Here is a 24,662-nt window from a genome sequence, read left to right as displayed (position 1 = left end):
GCTATTGGTCCAAGTCTACGTCGCTCTGCAGCGCGCTGCAGCAAGTCTGCGAAGTCAAATTGCAGCTGCGGGAGGCTCGTTCCTTTCGGGATCTGTGAGTAGCTGCGGTTATAGATGGGCGCACCTCTTCGCCAAGCGTTGATTGGCCAGAGCTGCCGTCAGTCAGAGGGAACAGACTTCCCTTCTCCATCTGGCCAACTGCGGGCAAAAAAAAAATTTCGAGACTGACCAGGAGATGAGGCAGTGGCTCCTTTGATTGCTTGCTCCAGAGATAGAGTACAACGGAGAAGGCGATCTTGTTTACCGATGAAGAAAGCCCCTCTTTTGCCCTTCGTTAGCTAATTAAGAAATTTCCGGGAACTAGCCATTACGAGGTAAGAGTCAAGAAAGTGCAATTCATTTATTTCTGTTGGTGTTATTTATTGGCGGTCCCCGGAATGGAGAGTAAAGGGAGGATGACTCCCCGAGAAGGTGGAGGAAAAATATAGGTTTATTTCCCCCAGCCTCAATTCCGAGCCCGAGCCCCACGGCCCATCTCTCCGGGATCTCTGCGTCTTTCTTCCCTTTCGAGGTCTAAAGCAGCTTGTCTGGGCGGGGTCCACCCTGGCTGCGCCCCAACAGCTGGGGTTTCCTACCAGACCTTGCTGGGTCTTGAACTTAACTGCAGGCTGAAGTCGCCGGTGCAGGGCTGCTGGGGTGGGTCGAGGTCGGAGGGAGGGACTGAGGAAGGAAGGCGGAGGGTGGCCGCCCTGGTTTCCCCAACAGTAAGGCCCGTGGGGCGAATCTTCTGAAGCAAGGATGCTGCAGGGGTCAGTGCCGTGTAGCCATCCATTAGACTCAGACTTGGTGATACCGGGGGTCTATCAGTCCTGACCGAGGCTGGGAGGCCGAGACCCGGCAGCGAAAGGTGTTGGGGGGAACCCAGCTGTCTGCAGGGCTGCACGCCCCGTGTCACTTTGGCTCCTTATCTGAGACCAGGAGCCAAGATCCCGAACGGTCCAACGATGACCTATTCACATCGGTACGGAGAAGGATGCAGAACCCTGATTGGTTTGGATTGCTTTGCCAAGAGAGCACTGCCTCTCTAAGGCCTTGTGGCTAATGATGCCTTTTTTTTTTCATAACTGCTTTCGGTAGATTATTTACAGGAGGTGACAGAGACAAGTCTGGAATTGGAAATAGGGGAATTGAAGTCTGAGGCTCCACTGGTCTTTCTGGGCTTCAGACCGGACATTTGCAGTAAGGCCTGGTTGGTCCTTCTAACGCAGAGAGGAGGGAAGAATAAGGCTGTGGAGCGGTTTCAGAACGAACTACTCAAGTGACATAATGATCTTGAAAACAGCAAGAAAGGAACTGTGTCTGTTGAAGTGTATAGAAAGTGGAAATAGATGCATCTTTGCAGCATGAAATATCTTAATTAGTGAGTTTTTGCTAATGATTTTTTTTTCTTGCAGCTTTAGTCACTTTCTACTGATCACACAGGCATCTCTGCTAGTAGCATCTTACAGAATGTATAGGAAAATTCTTCTTAAATGAAGAATAAAGTTAGAGATTTGGAATGTGGTCTGTGACTTGTGTCCACATAAAGTGTTTAAAAAGGTCTACCAAATGAGAATAATGAATACTTTTCACTGTTTCTATATTCTTTTCACTATTCACACATCTAAATCCTTAAACTTAAGGGGAATCATTGGAGGTTTTGTTTGTTATTTTCTTTTTTTCTTCAGGTACACTAGTACCTTTTATTTCCTTCCAGCAGTGTACTGATAAGGCGTTAAGATCCCAATCTGCTGAAACACATTTTGAAGGTTTCCATACTATTATAGTTTATTGGGGGTGCACTGATTCTTTTATATAAAAAAAAGGTTAATAAAGAAATACTTCATTCAGGACCATTAAAAATGACCTAGTTTCCATTGTAAAAAGATACCTGAGTGCCACTTTATAATGGCCAGGAATACTTTCTTTTTTTTTTCCTACATTTTTTATTGGTGCATTATAGTTGTACATACTGATGGGATTTGTTGTTATAAATTTGTACATTCGTACATTATCAATTGTACACACATACATTATAACAATATAATTTGACCAATATCACTCAGAAATAGTTTCTTAATTTTTTTTTCCAGGGGCATAAAATCTAAGCAAGTGTTGGTAACACTGATCTTTGGTACTCCTGAATAATTTTGACTTGTGCTTGAAATGACAATAATAAACTGCCCTTGTGACCTGATTTCAACATTCAAAAACAGTTTAACTCAAATCCCCAAGCCAAAGCCTGCCAATGACAGGATTTGCCACTATTCTTTCTCAGAAGTAAGTGTGGACAGCTCTGAGGTGTTAAGTCAATGACAGGTTATAAAGTGGGAGGAAGATAAAAAATAAAATCGGGAGACCAAACTTGTAGCTATCCATGTGACTTTTCTTTACTTCTCTCCTTTTATTTTTAATTTACTTTAGGTTAATTAATTAATTTTTTTTTTTTTGGTACTAAGGATTAAGCCCAGGGTACTATACCCCTGAGCTATATCCCCAGCCCATTTTATTTTTTTAAGACAGAGTTTTGGTAAATTGCCAAGACTGGCCTTGAACTTATGATACTCTTGCCTCAGCCTCCCTGGTAGTTGGCATTATGGGTTCCTGCTACAGTGTCTGGCTCCCCTTTTATTTAAAACCATTTTTTTTTTTTAAATTTACTGTAGCCGGACTAAGGAAGTGGCTCAGTGGTAAAGCACTTCCCTAATATGCTGGAGGTCCCAGATTTGAGCCTAGCACTGCAAAAGGAAAAGAAGTTTACCCAAAACCAATTATACTTTTTCCTTTTCCTGATGCTTTTCACCTGAGGTTTCCTGTTCTCAGGGTGTGGTTTTTTCTCATGTATAATCTATGCACACTCCTATGGTCTCTCGATTTATTTAACTCTGCTGTGATCCTCTTGTCATTTAGATTTTTTTAAAAAATTGAGACAGAATTTTTAACTTAGAGACCAACTTTGTTCTCTAGTCACTAATGTGTGCTAGAGTGTTAGCATATCAGATCGAAGAGGAAGACGGGAAAAGTTTGGTCACACAAATCAATATGGAGATGATGAAAAAAGAAAATATTTTCAGGAATTACTTATTGACAAGAACTAGAATACATGGGGTATTGGTGTGTGTGTGCACGCATGCGTGTGTGTATAAATGCACACATGTTTTTAAAAATTCATGTGGTTATAGTAAGTTGTGACCCATACATTTTTGTTTTTATTGGGAAATAGGAATTTGGAATATAGTTTAGGTAGGAGATTGTTCATTTTTCTATATGACTGCAATATATTTTAGATTGATTATATAAATGTGGCATTGCTAGGATTCCAGTCGAGTTGTTTATTTTATTGCTTACCATAGTCTTTAAAGTTTATTTTTTACTAGTAGAATATGATATGTGCATAATGTGCTAGTAGGTTTTTTGTTCATTTAACTTTTGCTCTTGTCATATTTTTGTGAGTTTGAAGGGCTTCCAAACAGAATTACTTCCTGTCCTTTGAATCCTTTGGGTGAAATGATGCCACCGTTTGAATATAATTGTTAAAATGGCTTATGAAAATAAGCTAGCCTTGATTTCTGATCAAAGGATTGGTATAGCCAGGTGCAGTGGTGCATGCCTATGATCCCATTGCTTGGGAGGCTGAGGCAGGAGGCTCATTAGTTCAAAGCCAGCCTCAGCAAAAGCAAGATGCTAAGCAACTCCGTTAGACCCTGTCTCTAAATAAAATACAAAATGGGCCTGGGATGTGGCTCAGTGGTTGAGTTCAATCCTCAGTATACCCCGCCACCCTCCCACCAAAAAAAAAAAAAAAAAAAAAAAAAAAAAATTGGCATAATTCTGCCCTGCCTACTCAGAAAGATTGCTGAGTAACTATGTTTCTTAGTTGGCAATTAGTTCCTAGCTGAACTAGCCAATGAAGAGAATTCTTATGTGTTTATCAGTCTGTTCTCTGCTCTTTCTGTCATAAAGAATATTTATTTCTTGTTTTAAAGATTTTTATTATTTTTCACATCTCAGATGCTATTCCCCTTGTTCTTCTGTGCATAGTCATGTCTAGGAGCATCTGGATGGCTTGGGGGAACTTCGATGGCGGTTTCCAAGTTTGGAGCTGTGGAACAAACCTTCTTGATGTGCAGGTTTTTGGTTGCTTGGTTTTTGTCTTTGTATTTGAGTGCAGGGGATTGAACACAGGACCTTGAGCACACACTCTACCCCTGAGCTACAGCCCCAGTACATGTGCAGGTTTAATTTAAAGTTGTTTAGCTTGGGAACACAGGTTACCTGTGGATGGTTTATCCTTGGGAATCTGGAAGGGATTAGTGGGATTTAGTGTCATTGCATGTGGAACAGGAAATGAAACCACTTCTTTTGGTGTCCTGTTGGCCTAGGTCATGCTGACCTAGTTTTGCCGAGTTGATAAACCAGCTATATATCAGGCTCACATGTAGTTTTTGTCAACAATATTCTTTCAAGTAGGTGCTTTTCTATAACTGCCAACTTTCTGAGGCAATTGTGCAGATAATACATAAAGAGATCGAGTTGATGACTCATTCTAGTCTATGCAACTTAAAGAAACTGTGGCTAATTTGCCCTTTATTTTATTCTTAAATATATGTTTCCAGTGGATATTTGTTCTGCTGAGAATGCAGTTATATCCTTTAATTTTTTTTTTTTGAGGGTAAGAGAGAAAGATAAAGGGCAAGAGTATCCTAGAAGCATTGCAGAGAAACTTTAGTATTTATCTGGTTGTAATTCTAGATATAACCCTTCCTTAAAGGAGGTGGTGCATTACTGCCAAGTAGCCCAAGGCTAAATATGGTTTGCATGCTTTTAGATTGAAGCCAAAAGTGTAGCACTTTGCTCATCTTGGTTGTACTTTTCAAATGTGTGTGTGTGTGTGTGTGTGTGTGTGTGTGTGGTGTTCTAATAAATGTATTTAAGTTTTATTTTTTCCTCTCTGTTTTAAAGCTGCTTTGGGATTATCTTTATTATTAATTAGTACTTCTATTACTTGCTAGGTTGTATTGTAGTTTGAAATTTCTTCATTAGCTCATCACCTGTATTGTTATTGTTGCTGAATAAAATTTGATTTTTGTGTTTGTTTGTTTTCTGTTACTATAATGAAATAGGCGAAGCTGGCTGAATTTATAAAGAAAAGAGATTTATTTAGCTCAGAGTTCTGGAGGTTCAAGGGCATGTCATTGGCATCAGCTCTGGTGAGGATACCTTGGTGGATGACATTATAATGCAGGAGCACTTGAAAGAGTGTAAGATCACATGGCCAGATTGAAGCCAGAGAACAATTTAGGGGTCATGCTCATCTCAGTCTGGTGAGAACTGAGTGCCAATGAAAACTACCTTAATCCCTTCTGAGAGCATACCCAATGACCTAAGGTCCTCTCAATAAGCTCCACCTCTTAAGGGTTCCAGCACCTCAACACTACTAAGCTTCCAACTCATGAATCTTTGGGGACAAACCCTATCAAAACCATCACAATCTTCAATCAGTTATCTTTGCTAACTGGAGATGCCATCTATGTCTCTCTCACCCCTGCCCCAATATTGTCATAAAAAGAAGCAAAATTGCAGTCTATGCATGATCTTAGCTGAAAAGCCAAGAAGGGATGGTTCCTGAAGTCTTTCGTGATACATTAATTGAGTTGGTTGCCATGTTTATTCTAAATTCTATGAAGGTAGGCTCTGCTCTAGAGGAACAGAACCAATAGAATGGATAAATCATTAGAAGAGGGGATTTATTAGATTGACTTTCATGATCAGAAACTAGATAGTCCCACAATGGTCATCTGCAGGCTGGAGAAGCAGGGAAACCAGTAGCTGTTCGGTTCAAGAAGCTGGGCACCTCAGAACAAGAGGCAGCAGTAATGCAGCCTAGTCTGAGTCTGAGCCCTTTAAACTCCTCGGATGATTGCTGGTGTGAGCTTGAGTTCAAAAGCTGAAGATGTTGACAGCCTTTGATGTTTGATGTTGGCAGGGACCCCCCGCAGCAAAAAACGCTCCCACTCAAGAATGGAGCTTGCATGCATCCTTTTTAAACTTTTTTTTTGTTTGGTTGGTTTTTGTTTTGGTACGAGGGATTGAACCTAGGGGTGCTTAACCACTGAGCCACATCCCCATGCCTTTTTATTTTTACTAGGAGACAGGGCTTTGCTAATTGCTGGGGCTGGTTTTGAATTTGTGATCCTCTTGCCTCAGCCTCCCAAGCTGCTGGGATTACAGGCATGTGCCACGGTGCCAGGCTGGAGATAGGGTCTTGATAAATTGGTGAGTTTGGTCTTGAACTTGCCATGGCCCTGCCTCAGTCTCTCAAGTAGCTGGGGTTACGGGCATGCACCACAAACAAATGACCTGAAGTTTATTTTCAATTCATAAAGTAACAACAGGCTAGGAATGTTGTTCAGCTGTAGAGTGCTTGCCTAGCATGTGTGTGGCCCTGGGTTCTTTCCCACCACTGCAAAAATTAAAATAAATAAATAAATAAATAAATAAAAGAAACACTACTAAGTACTCAGGAGATGAGTTTCGGCTTGGATCCGTATTTGTATGAAAAACTACCAGGAAACATAACCCTTCCTGCAAGGATATCGGAAGTCCCCTGATAACAAGAAAGCCTTTGAGATTGAATTTAAGCAGGAGTATTTTAAGGAAATGTAGTCTCAGGTGTGGCTGGGCTGCTGGGTGGGGTAAAGGAGAGCTACAGCTGTTGGTGTAAATGCATAGATTATAAATTAGGGCTGCTCGTCATTATTGTAGTGCCTCCTGATTGCTGAGATCACAAACTCACACACTTGTCATGAATGTCTTCCACAAAGGACAGCATCAGCACTAGCTCACCTGTGAGCTGGGGAGGGGTGTGTATAGAAACCAATTTACATTAACCCTGATGATGTAATGTCCACAGTTTGTAGTTGAGAAAAATCAAAACAACATTTATATCCTACATGGTATCTTTGCTAAAATTTGTCCACTCTTTAAGAACAGAACTATTGGAAATAGTTTATTAGCCATTTATTTATTTCCCTCCTATTTCTCTTTTGAGGCCAGACCTTATTGATTTGAGATGCAGCTCAGTGGCAGCACATTACCTGGCATGGGTGAGGCCCAGGGTTTGATTCCCTGCAGTGCCAAAAAAAAAAAAAGATTTTGTTGCTATTGTTAACATTTGCCCTTACCTTTTCTTCAGAGCAATGGAGTTAATTTGAAGGGAAGAACGTTTATTTATAGCTGAGTTCTATATTCTTGCTACTCCAGGTGTAGCCTGCTGCCTTTAGTATCATCAGGGAGCTGGTTAGAAATGCAGAATCTCAGAGCCCACCCATACCAACTGAAACAAAATCTGTGTTTTGATGAGATCCTGGAGTGACTGTAGGTGAAAGTGTTGAAAGGCACACCTTCTATATATATGAACACTCAAATTTTTATAGAATTTGAATACTAAATGGAGTAGATAAATTGATTCTTTTTTTTTTTTTTTTTGGTACTGGGGTTGGTACAAGGGTGCTTTACCAGTGAACTACATTCCCAGTTGTTTTAAATTTTTTATTTTGAGACCGGGATCTTGCTAAGTTGCTGAGGCTGACCTTGAAATCATGCCTCAGTTTACAGAGTAGCTGGGATTACAAGCATGAGTCACCATAGCTCAAACCTATTGATTATTCTTGGAAGTAGGCTATTGGGTGTTTACCCAATATATAACATAAATATGATATCCACTTCGGGCAGATCTTTTATGGCCTTCATGTTTGGTAATGTCCTATAATATTGATCATTTATATTCAAAATTGCTGACAAAGTCTTTCATTTTCCAGTTGCCTGTTCTTGAAGAGATTCCATTGTTCCATTGACCTTTGGTGTCACAGAGGCCTGTGGAGTTGAGTTATGTCAACAGCGGCCTTAATTACTTTGGTTAGAAGTGGTGGGAACCAGGTGAGAAGAAGAGTGCTGCTGAGCTCCCGCCTGCTGCAGGAGGACAGGCGTGTGTCACCCCCCTGCCTCAGCTCCACTTCAGAGTCCAGGTTTTCTCGGTTTGACCCTGACGGTAGTGGACGGCCAGCCACCTGGGATAATTTTGGAATCTGGGATAACCGTATTGATGAGCCAATTCTGCTGCCACCCAGCATTAAATATGGCAAGCCAATTCCCAAAATCAGCTTGGAAAACGTGGGCAGCTCTTCCCATATTGGCAAACGGAAAGAGAATGAAGATCGGTTTGACTTTGCTCAGCTAACAGAGGAGATCCTGTACTTTGCAGTGTATGATGGACATGGGGGACCTGCAGCGGCTGATTTCTGTCACACCCACATGGAGAAATGTATTGTGTATGTACAATGGCTTTCACTCTTGACTTTGCAGTTCCCCCAAGCTTCACCAAGCTCAAACGTTCACCCCTTAGCTGATGAGTTCAGTTAAACCAAGTTACTTGCATGGTTTCACACTGCCACTTCTTGAATGAGCGGTAATTTAAGCATGCCACTATTACTGATGATTTTAGTAACTCCTTGGGAAAACGTTGATCAGAAAACTCGACAGCACTTGATTTATGATCATTTCAAGTGAATTAGTAGATAGTATATGAGATAACCTATGAGAAGCATGTACTCCCATCAGTGCATGGCACATAGTAAGTGATTAATAATTTTAATTGACAATTAATTGACAATTTTAATTTTAAGTGATAGTAATAGCTTTGAATACTCGACCTTGGATGATTGGTCTTAGTGTGTGGAAAATGCATTTAATGTGGGTATGTTGAATTCCTTTAAATATTTCATTTACCCCAATTATTATATTTTTGAGGATCATGCTATTGCAAGAATTAAAAGGGGGATATATGTGGCAGAGTTATGACCATGTGCTGTTTCTTGTCTTCCTGTATATGGTTAGTTATACTGTTCATTAGTGGGCTTGTGCAAAATTCACCTCATTCCACAAAAGAATTCAGTGGTTTAAGTTTATATGAAGAAATTCTTTTTTGAGATGGGGTCTCCATTGCCCATGCTGGTCTCCAACTCCTGGACTCAAGGGATTCTCCCTTCTCAATTTCCTGAGTGATGGCACCATTCCTGGCCCATGGTGGCACTCTTGACCTCTAAGGATTGTGGGAGTGAGTATTAATTCTATAAGAACAAGGACTTAGGCCTCATTTATTTATTTGGTGCTAGGCATCAAATCGAGGACCTCATGCATTCTAGGCAAGCACTTTACCATGTCCTTAAAAGCTTGTCACATGCTTGGAAGGCCTGAGTACTATTCTCAGAACAAAAAGAACAAAACAGCTTATCACAGTACCTTAAGTACTGGTCAGTGATGGTCACTGAACATCTCCGCTCTGGTGGGTTGTAAGCATCTGAAAGTCATGAGATCTGTTGTGAGGAATGTCTGCTTGGTAAGGTGACTATAAGAAGGAAAACAAATTGTGAAATGATTGTTCTGTGTTCTCTTTCCCTTCCTCAAAGGGATTTTCTCCCTAAGGAGAAGAACTTGGAAACTGTGTTGACCTTGGCTTTTCTAGAAATAGATAAAGCCTTTGCAAGCCATGCCCATCTGTCTGCTGATGGTATGTAAAACAATCACATGCCTCAATGTTTTGGGAGAGGCTGGTAAAAAGGCAACAATTTAGCTCTTTGGGAGTAGGAATTTTAAGGAATACTTATTTGTAAGAAAGCTTATTTAGAAATGATTGTATGTAAAGATTCACTTTTAATGCTCTTTGGAATCTGAACTAATGTCAGTGCCTCCCTTTTATTTGAAAGGGAAGTTCCAAAATGGTTTAGTTATTGGATTTTAACTTTTAAGATTTAAAAATAGTTAATTTGTTTGATTTATTGTTTTGTGGAAAAGGTATCCATACTGTGAAGAGAATATTTTTCTTTTTCGAATGGTTCTAATGAGCAAGTCTATAGGGTAATCATATCTGGCTTGCATGGTAATTGTTTAGACAAGAAGAAAATAGCTAATAGATGCTAAATAAGAAAGGAAATGACTAATATGCTTTAATTTGTATAATCAGAAGGAAGATATTTTTCTCCACTTCTTAAAAAAGCTCCATCTTGCAGCTATCCTATGGTAGCTAGTGGTATTTTTGTTTTTGTTAAACATAAGGGCATGCCAACTGAATTTAAAAGTTTGTGTACGCTGTGTCCTTAAATTTTGAAAGTAAAATGTTTCTGGTTTTGACTAAATTTATCAAAACCATTTCAGGAAAATGTAGCCAATGTTTTCTAGTCAGCTAGCCAGAATCCTTTGTCCCTGAACTTAACCTTGAATACTTCTGCTGCAGTCATGGAATATATGCCTCAGAACTGATTTGAAAATGAATTATTATTATTTTTTTCCTTTTTGTGGTGCTGGAGATTGAACCCAGTACCATGTGCATGCCAGGCAAGTGCTCAAACACTGAGCCATGTCTCCAGAGTGAAAATGAATTGTGCAATGATATTATTAATCTTTTTTGGTTTCATCTTTTTCTTTAAAAATTGCACCAGAGAAATGTCATTCTCAGTTGGATTGCAAGGAATGGAAAATTTTCCCCATTTCATAGATATGGAACTGAAACTGAAAGACAGATGTCATTTCAGATTAGCTGGGACTTTCCTGGCACCCAGCCAGGCCTCTCTCATGTGCATATTTATTGATGAGGAGGGGAGAAGGTGACTCTGGGACTGTTCCCCATCTTGAGATCATCCTGCTCTCCACCCCCAACCCGCACTGTCAAGCCCAGGGCCTGAGCATGTTAAGCAAGTGCTCTACCATGGAGCTACACCCCCAGCCCTTCCCTGCTCTTTTTTGAGAAACTTCCCATCACAACCCCATCTCCTTTTGTTCAGAGATTAATCTTTTTAGTGTGTAGATTATTCAGGCCCATTTTCTCCTCTCTTGCATTCCACCTTACCTTTAAGAAGATGGATTTTAAGAGAGGGGGAATTTTATGCATTAGATTTAGCTCTTGTTCCTGATGGGTGAAACTCATGAAGAAGAGAAGAAAAAAAATTCTTGTAGTTTCATATGTATAACTCTGAATTTTGGTATGCTTTTATTTCATCCATTACCAGGTTGGCTGTGAGTTTGGTTGTCACACACCGAGAAGTAGTGCCTGTGATGTGCCCCAGCTGTTCTGCAAACAGCTGCAGACTACTGGGCAAGGTTTGCAGAAGAGAATGGGTCACAGGGCCAACCACCAAATGTGTTGTTAACCCTTCATGGGTACAGTCAGCTGTTTTGAAAAGGATCTGATCAATGTAGATGCAGAAAACCATCAATACTAGATTTGGTATAAAGTTTATGAGGACTCCTTTAATTTATTAACAATAAATTATAATCAAGTCATTTTGAATTTGCAGCATTTATTTAAAGCTTGAATATCTTAGAAACTTTCAAATAGTTGTATAAAGAAATTAATAATAAAATATAATTTACTCCTAACAATGAAATTGGAATATATTGTTTAATTTAGTTATGTACTTTAAAGTATATGATCCCAGAACTTTAATATAGATGTCTTAAAATTTACATTTCATTTAATGGTCATTTTGTTTGAAAATTTAATGGAGCAAGATAGAAGGATGCTTAGTGCATTATTTTTAAAAAAGGCTATGATAACATTGTCATTAAATATTATTGTGTTTTTATTCTTAGAGGTTTATTAACCTGTGGTTTTGAAAAAACAGTATTTTGAGAACATTTTAAAAATTTATTCTTAATAAGTTGCCAAATCCTCAGAGATGACAAAAATTGCCTTTTGGTATCGGGGGCCTATTTTATCAAATATATTAAAGCCACTAAAGTTAGAATGCTATTAACTTTACAATTTGAGGGTTGAAAAAAAACAAGCCTATGTCATTCAGATTTCATGGTCATTTAGGTTCAAAAAAATTAAAATTTCTAATAGAACTGAAGCAGTATCAGTATTATAAGAGTAGATAATATTCTTTTAGGCCTGCGTAAGCAGAACTTGCACCAACTAAGGAAAATTCTGTCATTCTATGGTTTCTCTTTTTTTTTTGCATCAGCACCATTTTCACTCCTTTTAACCTTTCCTGTAAGGTCAGGGACTGGAGTTGATTCAGTTTTTTTTTTTTTTTCTTTCTTTCTTTTTGAGGTTCTGGAGATGGAACCCAGGGCTTCACATAAGCTAGACAAATGTTGTACCAGTGAGCTATATCCTCAACCCTTTTTATCACCAACTTGGAATTCTTTTTGTACTCAATTCATACCTGTAATGTGTGTTTTTACACATAGTGAAACCAGCCTGTAAATTCAAATGATATCCTGTTACTCTATTGTTTAGAAATAGTCACTTAAACCAAGTGGGAGAGAACTTAAATTATAATCCTCTTCAGAGTATTTCTAGATTGCTTAAACTTTGAAAGCAGTAAAGCTCCCCAAGGGACAAATGGATCAAAAACAGAAGACTTGCTCTGACACTCAGAGTGGGAGACATTGATGACAGCACTGTGAGTTTCATGGGAAACATCTTTGCTCTTCATATCATGACTTTATGGAAGAATTAAGCAAAAATAACCAAGGCAATAAAATGCAACTCATTTTTTTTTTTGAGATGCTGGGGAGTGAATCCAGCGCCTTGGTCATATTAGCATTCTACCGATGACCTGCACCCCCAACATTTTTGAATACCCTTCTTATGGTGGGAGTCACTGAATAGAAAAACAAATAGGGACAGCATTGAAGAGATGTTCTTATTTTGCTGTTACTGCTTCTGTTCATTATTTTGATTTTGGTATTCATGAGTCATATGTGTCTAGAACACCCATTTTTAATAAGTATTAATTTATATGTTATTATTTTCATAGTTGAATAATTACTGGGGATTAATGTACTTTGAAAAATACAGCTTTGACTTTTTATGTTGCTATTCAAAATTGTGATCATTTTTCTTCTGTTGTGTTGACCTGCAACACTGGGGAAAAGAGAGAGCTGCAGAAATATCCAATTTATATGAAATTATAAATGTGTTATAAACATGTCAGGGACTGGAGTTAATTCAGTTTTTTTTTCTTCATTTTTTTTTTTTTTGTGTGTGTGTGGTTCTGGAGATGGAACCCAGGGCTTCACATAAACTCAAGGGCCTTACTAGCTTTTATTTAAATAAGGAATTAAAATTAATTATTCTGCTAAAAACATTGCTTTTAGATACCCAATCCCTGTACCTGTAACAAATGTGTGAAATCCTATATCTGGCATAGGAGGTGCTTTGATTCCTTCTTGGTATATATTTAAGTTCCAGTAATTTGGTGGTGTACTGTAGTTCACATTCTTTAACCATGACTGTTTGTCATATACAAATTATTCAGTGTTGGAACGATAAATTTACCTTTTTGTTATTGGGACAATTCTGATATTTCTACTAAACAAATTTACAGTGCATTTTTTTTTTTTCTAACTCAGTGGAAGTACTGATTTACTTTGTTGAAGACCAAGTATTTAAGTGTGTCGTGTGTATGCATTTGTGTGTATGAGTTTGAGCATGTGGATATATGTTTGTGTCATCACTGGTGTGTTCTAGTATAGATGCATTCATATATAGGTTTTTTCCCTATCTTGGAAATTGCAAAACTAAGAAGCGTTAATCTGTGATGAACAAAAATAGACTCAACTACAAAATACCACCAAACTGAGCAAACTTGAGTTTTGGAATCATTGACTTGGCATCTCCTGGAATATTATGTAATTTGCTAGTGAAATTTTCACCAAAATAAAAACCCTTCCCCTTATTTTGCAGCTCTTTCTCTGCCCTCCCCTGTGTCGCAGGTTTGTAATGTTTGAGCACAATTCCTGGGTGAATTTCCTACTTGCCTCTGTGCGTGTTATTTGTGGCAGAGAACTGTGCCTGGTCAGCAGCTCTAGACCTGGAGCCCGTGGACACTATATGCTGGGCTTCAGTGGAAAGAGAGATCTGCTTAATTTTGTCTCAGGTGAAGGAGTCCAGCGGTTCCTAGCCTGGACTACTGGAAGGCTCCCACATCCTTTTGTCCCATTAGTTGAGATGACTTGCAGTAGAAATTGTCCAGTGAGTGTTAAGAACTTATTGAAAGATGTCTTAGTTTTATAGTCTTGTTGTTAGGGCAAAAAGTGAGAACTTTTGCTTCCCTGTTAAATGTTAAATGAAAATAAATGCTGATTTACTATTTATATTCTTAGAATGCTTAGCATACCAGAATCAACAGTTAGTTTTGAAAACTTTACCCATAAATCCTGGGATTTTGGAACTGTGAATGTGAGTTGATTAAAAACTCAAGCTCTTTTACTAAAGTTCTGGGTGGCAGAGTCATGAATGACAAGCCTAAGCAACTGAACTTTCATTTATGAAATTTCAACTGTCGTCATGACCAATTAAGGACCACTTTTTAAACAGCTGTTGCTAAAGGTTTAGACAAAGGGGAGGAATACAAAATTCCCTGGACAGGTAGCATTTGAGTACATGCCTGTATTTTCTTGCCTGGCTCTTTTAAATAATTTGAAAATAATACAGTTGGCTAAATTATAAAGATTTCATTTTTGTATAAAAGATTCTATTGTCTTATAGTTGTTTGGCTAATCTCAACTTAAAAGTTATCTCAAGGCTAATCTTTATTTGTAAGGTAAACATGACCGATGCTTATATTAAAACACTTAAGCCGTGCAATGACAAATATATATTGTAGCATTGCATAATAATATTACTTTGACACAACAGTTCCAAAATCAAGAGATGATTGGGAAGATAGTGCAAGTGTAAATGCTATTTCTCAATACAGTAAATTCAGCATGACTATGAAAAATTAAGTAGAGTTTATTATGTTTTTCCATTTTGCTTTTCTGATTAAAGCAGGCATTTAATATACTGGTTGGGAAATCTACTTATGTATACATTTCCTTTCAAAATGCAATACTGATAAAGTTTTTTAAATTTCCTTTTTGAAAAGAAATTTTTATAAAGATTGACTTTCAATCAGTCAAATCAATACGTACTTTATTTTCCCTAAAATTGCCTTTAAAATAAAAATTAACTGGGCATGGTGGTGCACACCTATAATCCCAGCCACTTGGGAGGCTGAGGTGGGAGTATTGCAAGTATTGAGGTCAGCCTCAGCAATTTAGCAGGGCCCTACGCAATTTAGCGAGACCCTGTCTCACAATAATAAAAAATAAAGGGCTGGGGATGTGACTCAGTGGCTAAGTACCACTGGGTTCAATTTCCAATACCTAGATAAATAAATAAAATGAAATAACTAAATAAGTCAAAATCAGTTTTGGATGATCATTTAAATATTTTTTTAGATGCTTTAAAGAATTAACAATGTTAGCCTGGTACAGTGGCACATGTCTATAATCCCAGTGGCTTGGGAGGCTAAGGCAGGAGGATCGCTAGTTCAAAGCCATCCTCAGCAAAAATGAGGCACTAAGCAACTCAGTGAGACCCTGTCTCTAAATAAAATACAAGATAGAGCTGGGGATGTGACTCAGTGGTCTAGTGTCCCTGAGTTCAATCCCTGGTACCTACTCCCTTGCCCCCCAAAAAAGAATTAACAATGTTACCAGAGATAATACCTGCTTTAAATAAGTTCTCTCTTTCAATTTCTTCCACTTTGCTTTATTTTTTAGTTCATAGTTTCTCTGTATTCTCACTTTTGGCAAGGCTCGATGCACCTTAAATTCTTTTAAGAAATGGTAAAACTTAGGACAGACACTGTTAGAATAAATCAAAGGGAAATTATAAAATGCAGTTGGATTTGAACTGCAGTAGGAAATAATGGAAACTTAGCCCAGTGAGATTGAATTTTCTTTAATCTCAGTAAAAGAAAATTAATATTCTTGGAATGCTCTGGCCCAGGAAGGACCCCAGGAGTAGCAGTTGACTGTACTCCCTTGTGTTTGCCCTCAGACTGTGTATTAGATCCTTGTGGAGCAAACTGTGCTGGTTACAAGTTTATGGGAGAAACTACAATGAAATTCATTTCCTGTCCCCGAATCTTTGTTTAGTATAATGATGGTTATAAGTTTGTTTCTCATCTAAGGAGAGTACAGATAAACAGAAAATAATGTGAGTCTTCAATGATTTTTTTTAGAAACAATATAAAATCTGGTACTTGAAGAGCAAACGATATGTCCTTGACATGTCTCATTAAGTCTGTTAGCTGATAGAATTTTGACAGAATAGAAGAAATGTAGGAGAAAAACCTAAAAGAGATGATTGTAGAAAAAGTCATCCTATTGTAGTATCCAGTTTTAATTACATTTTAATACTTTTGATCTTGACACATTTAATACACACATTAAATTCACATCAGTTCTACTTTATATGAACAGGAGCTATTTGGAGACAGTGAAGCACTGTTTACCTAATTAGATTACCTACCTTTTCTGTTTGCATGGAGCCTTGTTACTGAATTAAGTCCTTGTTTCTCTGCATGCTGTTACTTACATAGTTTATTTGCATTTTATTTGCATAGCTATAGTTAAATTAGAATGATCCACCCTAGCACTAGTATATAATGCTTGTGTTTTATTTTGTAATTAAAAATTCTATATCCAATCATCTGACTACCGCTAACTCCTTCTCTTTTTTATAATATTATAGCAACCCTTCTGACCTCTGGGACTACTGCCACAGTAGCCCTGTTGCGAGATGGTATTGAACTGGTTGTAGCCAGTGTTGGGGACAGCCGGGCTATCTTGTGTAGAAAAGGGAAACCCATGAAGCTGACCATTGACCATACTCCAGAAAGAAAAGATGAAAAAGAAAGGTACCGACATCATAGATCAGTCATTCTAATGTGGATAATGCTTATAGTTCAAGATAGAAATGAAATCTTGCTTTCTTTTTTATTTTTACTGGGCTGGGATTAAACCCAGGGCTTTGCTTATGCTAGGTAAGCACTCTACCACTGAGTTACACTGCGACTCGCTTAGATTTTGCATTTTTGACTGATGTCATGCTTACATTTAATATTGACTCTGTGTATATATATATATTTTGTATATTAATTCCAGCTATGGGATTCTGGTAGAATAGCTCTTTTGCCCTTTGTATTATATAAAAATTTTATATATATATGTCTTCAGTTTTTTAATGTTTTCTTGACCAGGATCAAGAAATGTGGTGGTTTTGTTGCTTGGAATAGTGTGGGACAGCCTCACGTAAATGGCAGACTTGCAATGACAAGGAGTATTGGTGATCTGGATCTTAAAGCCAGTGGTGTGATAGCAGAACCTGAAACAAAGAGAATTAAGGTAAGAGAGGAGTTGCAAACACTTGATAGATATACAATGCACGAATGCAGGATTGTTTCCAGCTATAGGCTTTCTTAGAAGATTTAACTGAGGCCAGAATGGTTTTTAAAGGGGGGGCGTATTTTATGGAAAGATAAACTTTTCAGGTAAAATGAGATACTACTTTCCTGGCCTGATACATGGCAAAGTTTCTGGTCTGTGTTTCACCCAGCTGTGGAATTCTCATAGAATGGCTCTTTTACCCACCCTGGCACCTGATCCTTTGGGTCATCTCAGCTTGGAAGCTGTCCTTGGCTTTTCTTCTCCACATGCTCAGTTATCACTCACCTCTATTTTTGTGGCATTAGTGCATCTGTTGCCCTAAACTGCCCCATTATACACCGAGTCTAAGATTTGAAACTTCTTTCTCTGAAACCCTTGAGCCAACTACAGTGCCTAGCATAGTATGCTACAAGCTTCCAATAGAGGCAGCAAATGTTTATTATTTGTATGAAGGGTTTCTTTCACGTCTTACATGCCATTTGTACTCATTTTATGTAACAAGTACTTTTGTAGGTTTTACTATGTGCTAAGGTCTGTTCAAAAAAGGTAATACTATCCTCATTTCACAAGGAAACAAATCTAAGGCATATTGAAGTCTAAAGCACATACAGAGACCCACAATTATAAATGCTAAAAAGTCCTGACCCAGTTGCATAATAGAGGCAGGATCAAACTCAGGTTTATCTTAGCAATTGGCTGTCTTTTTTTTTTGGGGGGGGGGTATTACTAAGCCAATGTTTGGTTTATCCTTGGTGGTGGTTGAGACTTCTTGCATTTTCACTGTTTGCCAATAAACCCTTACACAGATGGCATTAAGCAAAACAGATAAAATCTTCAAAATACCAAGATCATTCTGAGGTGGAGTCTAATTTATATTGATCTGCATTGGATTCTAATTGTAGCTCCAGCATGCTGATGATAGCTTCCTGGTCCTCACCACAGATGGAATTAACTTCATGGTGAACAGTCAAGAGATTTGTAACTTTGTCAATCAGTGTCACGATCCTAATGAAGCTGCCCATGCAGTGACTGAACAGGTGACATGGCAGAGTTTCTTCTAAGGATCTTACATGGGGGGAGGAGGGTAATAGACAATCCCAGGCAAGTGGTATCTGTGTAGCCCATAGTGGTTTTCACTCTGATAACCACTTGAGATTTTAAACTTGAGATTTCTTTGAAATCTTGAATTTTAGCTTAGGTGTTACAGTGAGTTTTACACTTGATTCCATATTATTTCCAATGAGCAAGTTTTTACCATTTGCCCAAGTAGTTAAGAAAAATTAATATGCCAAGGAAAAGTGTTTGCTTTGTGTTTTGACCATGTGTATACCTTAAAATGTTAGTAGCAGCAATAATAGCCAACCAATATATCACTCTCAGACACTGTTCTGTTCACATGTGTTAACTCATGTAATCATCATGTTGCCTTTGAGGTCGAAACTTTTTACAGATGAGAAAAACTGAGGTACAGAGTCCACGTATCAGAACATGTGTGAAAAAGACCAAATTACTGAAAGGTGAATGGACGGGACTGTGTCCATCAGAGCTAACACACAATCACTAAGTAATATCCAGTAAAGAACGTGAAACACTGCATTGTGCTGTTTAATATTCTATTCTAATGGATAGTGGTGATAGCAATTCTAAGTTAGAACCATCACTGATCATGCTTTAATTCAACAGCTATTTTTTGCATTTCCAATATTTATATTTTGAATGGAGGGGCCAAATTTATCCTAAACTTTTAAGTGATAATATTTATAATTAAGACATGTAATATAGTAAATGAGGATATTTGGGGTCATCTGTTATTCCATGTGCAATTTAATAACCTTGTGGGGCATTGACACAAGGTAAAGGTATCATAAACCATTGTGAAATATTTTCACTTAGTAACTGTACCTAGAAAGCAGTTTGGCTTTCTAAGGGAAGGACTTTTTTTTTTTTTTTCTTTGCACAAACTCTGAATTCCCATGTTTTCTCTTCTTTCTTGGCAAACTTTGTAGGCCATACAGTATGGCACTGAAGATAACAGTACAGCAGTAGTAGTGCCTTTCGGTGCCTGGGGGAAATACAAGAACTCTGAAATCAACTTCTCATTCAGCAGAAGCTTTGCCTCCAGTGGACGTTGGGCCTGATCGCTTCCTTGGACTTTGAGTTTCTGTGCAATATTGTTTTGCTGAGCGTGTCAAGAAACTGATAAGATAAAAAATGTTACCTACAGCAGTGAGTCGCTAGATCAATACACAAGTCTGAGTAAACTTAATAACCATTTAGAGTATTTTCATAAATACCCATCACATTTATGTTCACCTGTTCATGCTCAGTATAAAAATATGTATAATTAAGCTAGTGTGAATCTCTAAGTTGAGTGGGCAAATGAGAAGTGGTTTTGGTGTACTTGATAAGTGTTATAGGTTTTTTTGTTTTGGTTTTGTTTCTGGGGATTGAACCCCGGGGTGCTTTACCACTGAGCTACATCCTCAGCCCTCATAATTTTTTTCTTTTAAGACAGGGTCTTGCTAAGTTGCTAGGGGTCTCACTAAATTTCTGAGAGTCTCCCATGATGTTGGAATGACAGGTATGGGCCACCGTGCCAGGCTTGATGAGTGGAACATTTCTCTGTGTTTGTGCGTTTGTGGTGCTGGGGATCAAACCCAGGGCTTTGCACATAAATGTCTAATTTTTATCTCTTAGGCAGCTATGGTTTCTTTTCATCTTTTTTTGTTCTTTATTCATTTGAACAGGTTCTTAAAAGTTTTTCTATATTTTGACAGCTATTCAAGGTGTTATCTGCAACTTTTTTTCTTTTCTTCTTTTTTTTTTTTTTTTTAATAGAGATGGGCTCTTACTGTGTTGCCCCAGCTGGCCCTGAACTTCTGGGCTCAAGTATTCGTCCTGCCTCAATTTCCTGTGTACCTGGGACTTTAGGGGCACACCACTATAAGGGCACACCACTATGGCTCACTTACCAGTGTTTATTTTTAATAATAATATCAAAGAACACAGGTGAAAACTGGGTTTTTGTTACCACATTTTTTATTATGGACCACTGGTATGTAGATTTAACCAAGCAAAAGAAATCCATTTAGGTGACCTCACTAAATTCTAATACATTTTTCTCATATTTTTTATTGGTGCATTATAGTTACTAAATTGTATACATATTTATAAACATATACTTCTATCTTTCAACTATCAACAGCTCTCTCCCCATTCATTCCTATTTTTATGTAGTTATTAATGTTATATAGATGTGAGTATTCCTGGGTTTTGGTGGGTAGCTCAGTAATATTGCATGTGCTTTTTAGAGACCCTGGGTTCAATCCCTGGTACCCCCCCCCAAAAAAAAAGAAAAAAGGAAAAGAAAAGAGCACTCAGATGTGACTATTATTTAATATCAGAAAAGAATGCACAGGCTTAGGATATCTTGGTCAAAACAACACAAAGTTAAATACTGACAAACTGACAGTATTGAATATTTTTTATGAAGTTTCCATTGGTTATCTCTAACTTTATGGTTTTTGTTTTGAATATAGTGTGTATCTTTTTTTTATAGAGTCAACAAGTTGGATATTTTGTTAGTAAAAATAATACCACATTGACTGATATTACTATTACAGACATAGCTTGAGGTTTATGTCTCTGTTTTCCTCATTTCTAAGACTTAAGAGAAAGAATAAATCTAAAACAGACATATATTAAAGCATTCTATATTTCATCTTGCTATGTGATTTAGAATGTAACACTATGCTTTATATCTGCATGTGAGTTTGCTGTTAAGCTGTGAATCTCCCTGTGTATTTGGAATAACATCTGCGGTTTGTTTTTGCAGACTTTGTGAATTGGTTATATGTGTGTTGTGTGTATATATGTATATTTTGAAGTAATATGAAATGAAAGGGAACAATCTTTCATAGCTCCTTCAACAGTTAGGTTTAAATTATCCATACATTTATCCCTAAGGATGATGGGAAAACTGAGCATAGCTCTTCTATAGTGGAGAATCAGTGGTTATAGACAGGTGAGCACACAGATTACGAATGACTATAGGAGGCACTTTATTTTGGGTAATTTATCTGGAGAACCAGGAGCAGAGCCAGCATGTTGAAGCTACATTGTTATGTGGTAATTTGAATATAAAAATAAAGGATGTGAGAAAAATACTGAGAATTAAGAATGACATGGAATTTCGTGGTAGAAATTTTAAAAAAAGATATAAAAAACATTCAATGTAGTGTGTATCTTCAACTTTTAGTTTTCAAGGTTGATTTTTTTCTTTCTTTCAGCTTTGTTTAAGGCATTATTTAGGAGGAAGAGGATTCAATATAAATACTTACATCTTCTCAACTTTGGGGAAATGGAAGAAAATAAATCTGGTTTTCCTGCCTGATATAATTAGGAATTGTCCTTCGGGGAAAAAAATGCTAAATAAATATTTCAGGTATTTTTTTAAGGTAATAAGGTGAAAAGAGGAAAAATATTACAGGAAAGAATGTAGTCTGCTGCTTGTAGTCTGAAAGGTGGGACACCGAAGAAAGACTCTAAAAGGTGGGAAATTTCTTTCCCTTTCTGATTCAGACCATGGAACAGAAATTTGGAACCTACATTTAGGAGCATGGAGAATTTCCAAACTCACAGGCAAAGTGGAACTCTGAAGCACAACAATGACATTCTAAAGATGCACATTTCACTTTTGTTTTCAATTATTCACATGACTATTTCTCTCTTTTACTCAGTGGTATTTTCAAGTTCAAAGTTCTAAGTATCATTAATGGAGTGAGGTGAGTTGCTATGTTTAACCAAGAAGAATTTGTAGCAAGGTGGTATTGGGTACACTTGACTCTGTTTCACCTGGAAAAGTTTCAAAACCCTAAGTCAACCTTGAATAAGCATAAAACATATGCTTAAGAGTATAATGTAATATGTTGATTATCACAATCCATAAAAGATAAGCATAAATGTATTAGGCCTCTAAATCTGCTAATGGAAATTATGCAAATAGAAGGAAAAAAACAGACACTTCTAATATAGTTTTTTAGTTATAACGGAATTTGCCATATAGGTATAGACATGGTGTAAATTATATAACATCAATTATTTTTATGTTTGCCTTTCATTTATGAGTAGGATATAAAATATCTTTCTACGTTGCCCAACTACTTGCCAAATAAGGTGAAATATTCTTAAAATCATTGTGACCTTTTACAAGTGTAAGTTCTCCAGTGTTTTATATATTCAGTAATAAATACAATCAGGCCTGTATTGATGCAGGACTGTAATCCCAGTGACTTGAGAGGCTGAAGCAGGAGGATCACAAGTTGAAGGCCAGCCTGGGCAACTTAGTAAGACCCTGTCTCAAAATAAGAAGGACGGGTGAGGTTGCTCAGTGGTAGAGTAATTGCATAGCATGCATGAGATCCTGGGTTCAATCCTTAATACCACCAAAATACAAAAACCCCAAATCTCCTGCTCTCTATCAACTGTTCATTTGATAGAGATCTTAGTGTTTCTTAAGTGCTTCAAAGTCTTTTCTACTTTTCTGGAAAAAACAGCCATTTGGGAGGGATCAGTTTTGATTCTTTGTACTTTATGAAGTGAATTTTCCCCGAGTTCCAACATTAAAAAGATCACTTTGAAGAATTAGTAGCATACACTTTAAAATATAGAAATTATTTTATAAAATGGAATGTAATATTTTTTTAGAATGTTACTAGAAAATTGAGTAGGTCTATGCTAACTTTCAAAAACTGGACAAGACATTTAGTTTCTAAGAATGGGCATAGATTTAATGTCATGGTAACAGGACAGTAAGAAAATGCTTTAAGGTGGGGGTTGAGGGAGTTGAAGTATAGCATTAAACTGTTAAGCAGAGACAGGTGTTGTATTTTCCTTTAGCTTCTCAAGGGGTTTCACATACCTGTGGCTGTAAAAAACCACATGAGTTTGGGTTGGGTTACATTTGATTGTATTTCTCAGAGACCCTTATATGGATAACTTAAGCAGAAACTAAAACTCATGTCTTTACAAGGTGACTGAACCAATGGTGATGGCTTGACTTTTGCTTTTGGCATCTGGGATGAGACCAATTGACTCTCTGGCAGCTCCCGTTGATTATTAGATGGTTGAAATGGTGCATTGGTGGTGGTGCTCTGTGTTCTGGGCTGGGCGAGTGTGGAGGTATTCCACCTGTCAGAATGACTCATCTCCATTGGATTCCAATGCAGAATCTTGCAGCCTGATGTCCCAAATTAATTCTCTATAGAAGTGCTCTTGTGTTTTATAATTTGCCCAAGTACTACTTGGTGTATAGTGCCTCCTGAAGTGAGCTGATGTAGATGCTACTTAGACTGTTTTAACTATAAGTTAGAGTGACTGTGAACAAGCAGAAATCACATATTTTATTGTTGAAATACTCTAATAAAACCATGCAAAGACTTTTAAAATGTCCAACTGTGTTTTTTATTGAAAACAAGACTGTCCAGTGTTTATTATGTGTATGATTCTGTGAACATTAAAAAACCATCAGAGTCAATGAATGAGTTGGAAACTGCTTTTAGTAGCTAAATTCTGAATGTTTACAAATTAAAGTGAAGAAGCTTTGGGGGAAAAAGATATGCTCTTACCTGTTCAAGTCTTTTTGCTTTGTCGAAAGCAAACTTCATCTCTTATTTCCATCTTCCAAAATATTTCATAGTGCATCAAAGGGAACATGTCATGATGATTTCTAATAGTGATTTGCCTATAGTTTCAAAAGTTTTGTGATATATTTTACTGTAGCATGTCCATAATAAAAGTTAGAAACATATGTTTGGCAATGATGCTATAGAATTCAGGATTATACTTGCAACACAAGCAGTTTTTGATCTGTCATTGATAAAATAAAACATAATTATTTGTACTCCATAGACACAAGGACCTCTTACACAAAAGTCCTCTAAAAGCAGCTTCATAAATATGTGCCTGGCTCTTTCTGTGTTTAGTAAGTAATCATTAATGTTTGTTAAATGAGTAAACTAATGCATTGACTTCTACTTTCATCTGTTAATGGGAAACAGGCATTTGATTTTTTTTTTTTTTTGGTACTGGGGATTGCACCCAGTGGTTCAATGATATTGCTTTACCACTGAGCAATATCCCCAGTCCTTTTCATTTTTCACTTGGAGACAGGGTCTCACTAAGTTGCTGAGGTTGGCCTCAAACTTTCCATACTCCTGCATCAGCCTCCCGAGTTGCTGGGGATTATAGGAGTATACTACTATGTCCTGTTCCCTGCGTACCTTACAGGGGATTGAACCCAGGGGTACTCTACCACTGAGTTACATCCCCAGCTCTTTGTT

At 37.5% G+C, this 24,662-nt stretch overlaps 1 protein-coding gene across 2 annotated transcripts; it reads left to right on the top strand.

Annotated features, from left to right (window-relative positions):
• Positions 1-23,743, top strand: Ppm1k (protein phosphatase, Mg2+/Mn2+ dependent 1K). 2 transcript variants are annotated; one of them, XM_026379666.2, is made up of 7 exons: positions 4-374; positions 7,860-8,369; positions 9,507-9,607; positions 16,628-16,793; positions 17,136-17,280; positions 18,225-18,359; positions 19,329-23,743. In XM_026379666.2, the coding sequence occupies exons 2-7, from the start codon at positions 7,930-7,932 to the stop codon at positions 19,458-19,460; spliced, it is 1,119 nt and encodes a 372-aa protein (XP_026235451.1). In that variant the 5' UTR covers positions 4-374; positions 7,860-7,929; the 3' UTR covers positions 19,461-23,743. The 2 variants fall into 2 exon arrangements, with proteins under 2 accessions (XP_077659598.1, XP_026235451.1); XM_077803472.1 differs by lacking the exon at positions 18,225-18,359 and having other exon boundaries at positions 1-374.
• Positions 23,744-24,662: the final 919 nt, after the last annotated feature.

The sequence above is a fragment of the Urocitellus parryii genome, chromosome 10 (assembly GCF_045843805.1).
Source record: "Urocitellus parryii isolate mUroPar1 chromosome 10, mUroPar1.hap1, whole genome shotgun sequence".
NCBI classification, from domain to species: domain Eukaryota; kingdom Metazoa; phylum Chordata; class Mammalia; order Rodentia; family Sciuridae; genus Urocitellus; species Urocitellus parryii.
Note: the sequence above shows the minus strand (reverse complement) of the source record. Positions and strands in the feature narration are given on the sequence as shown.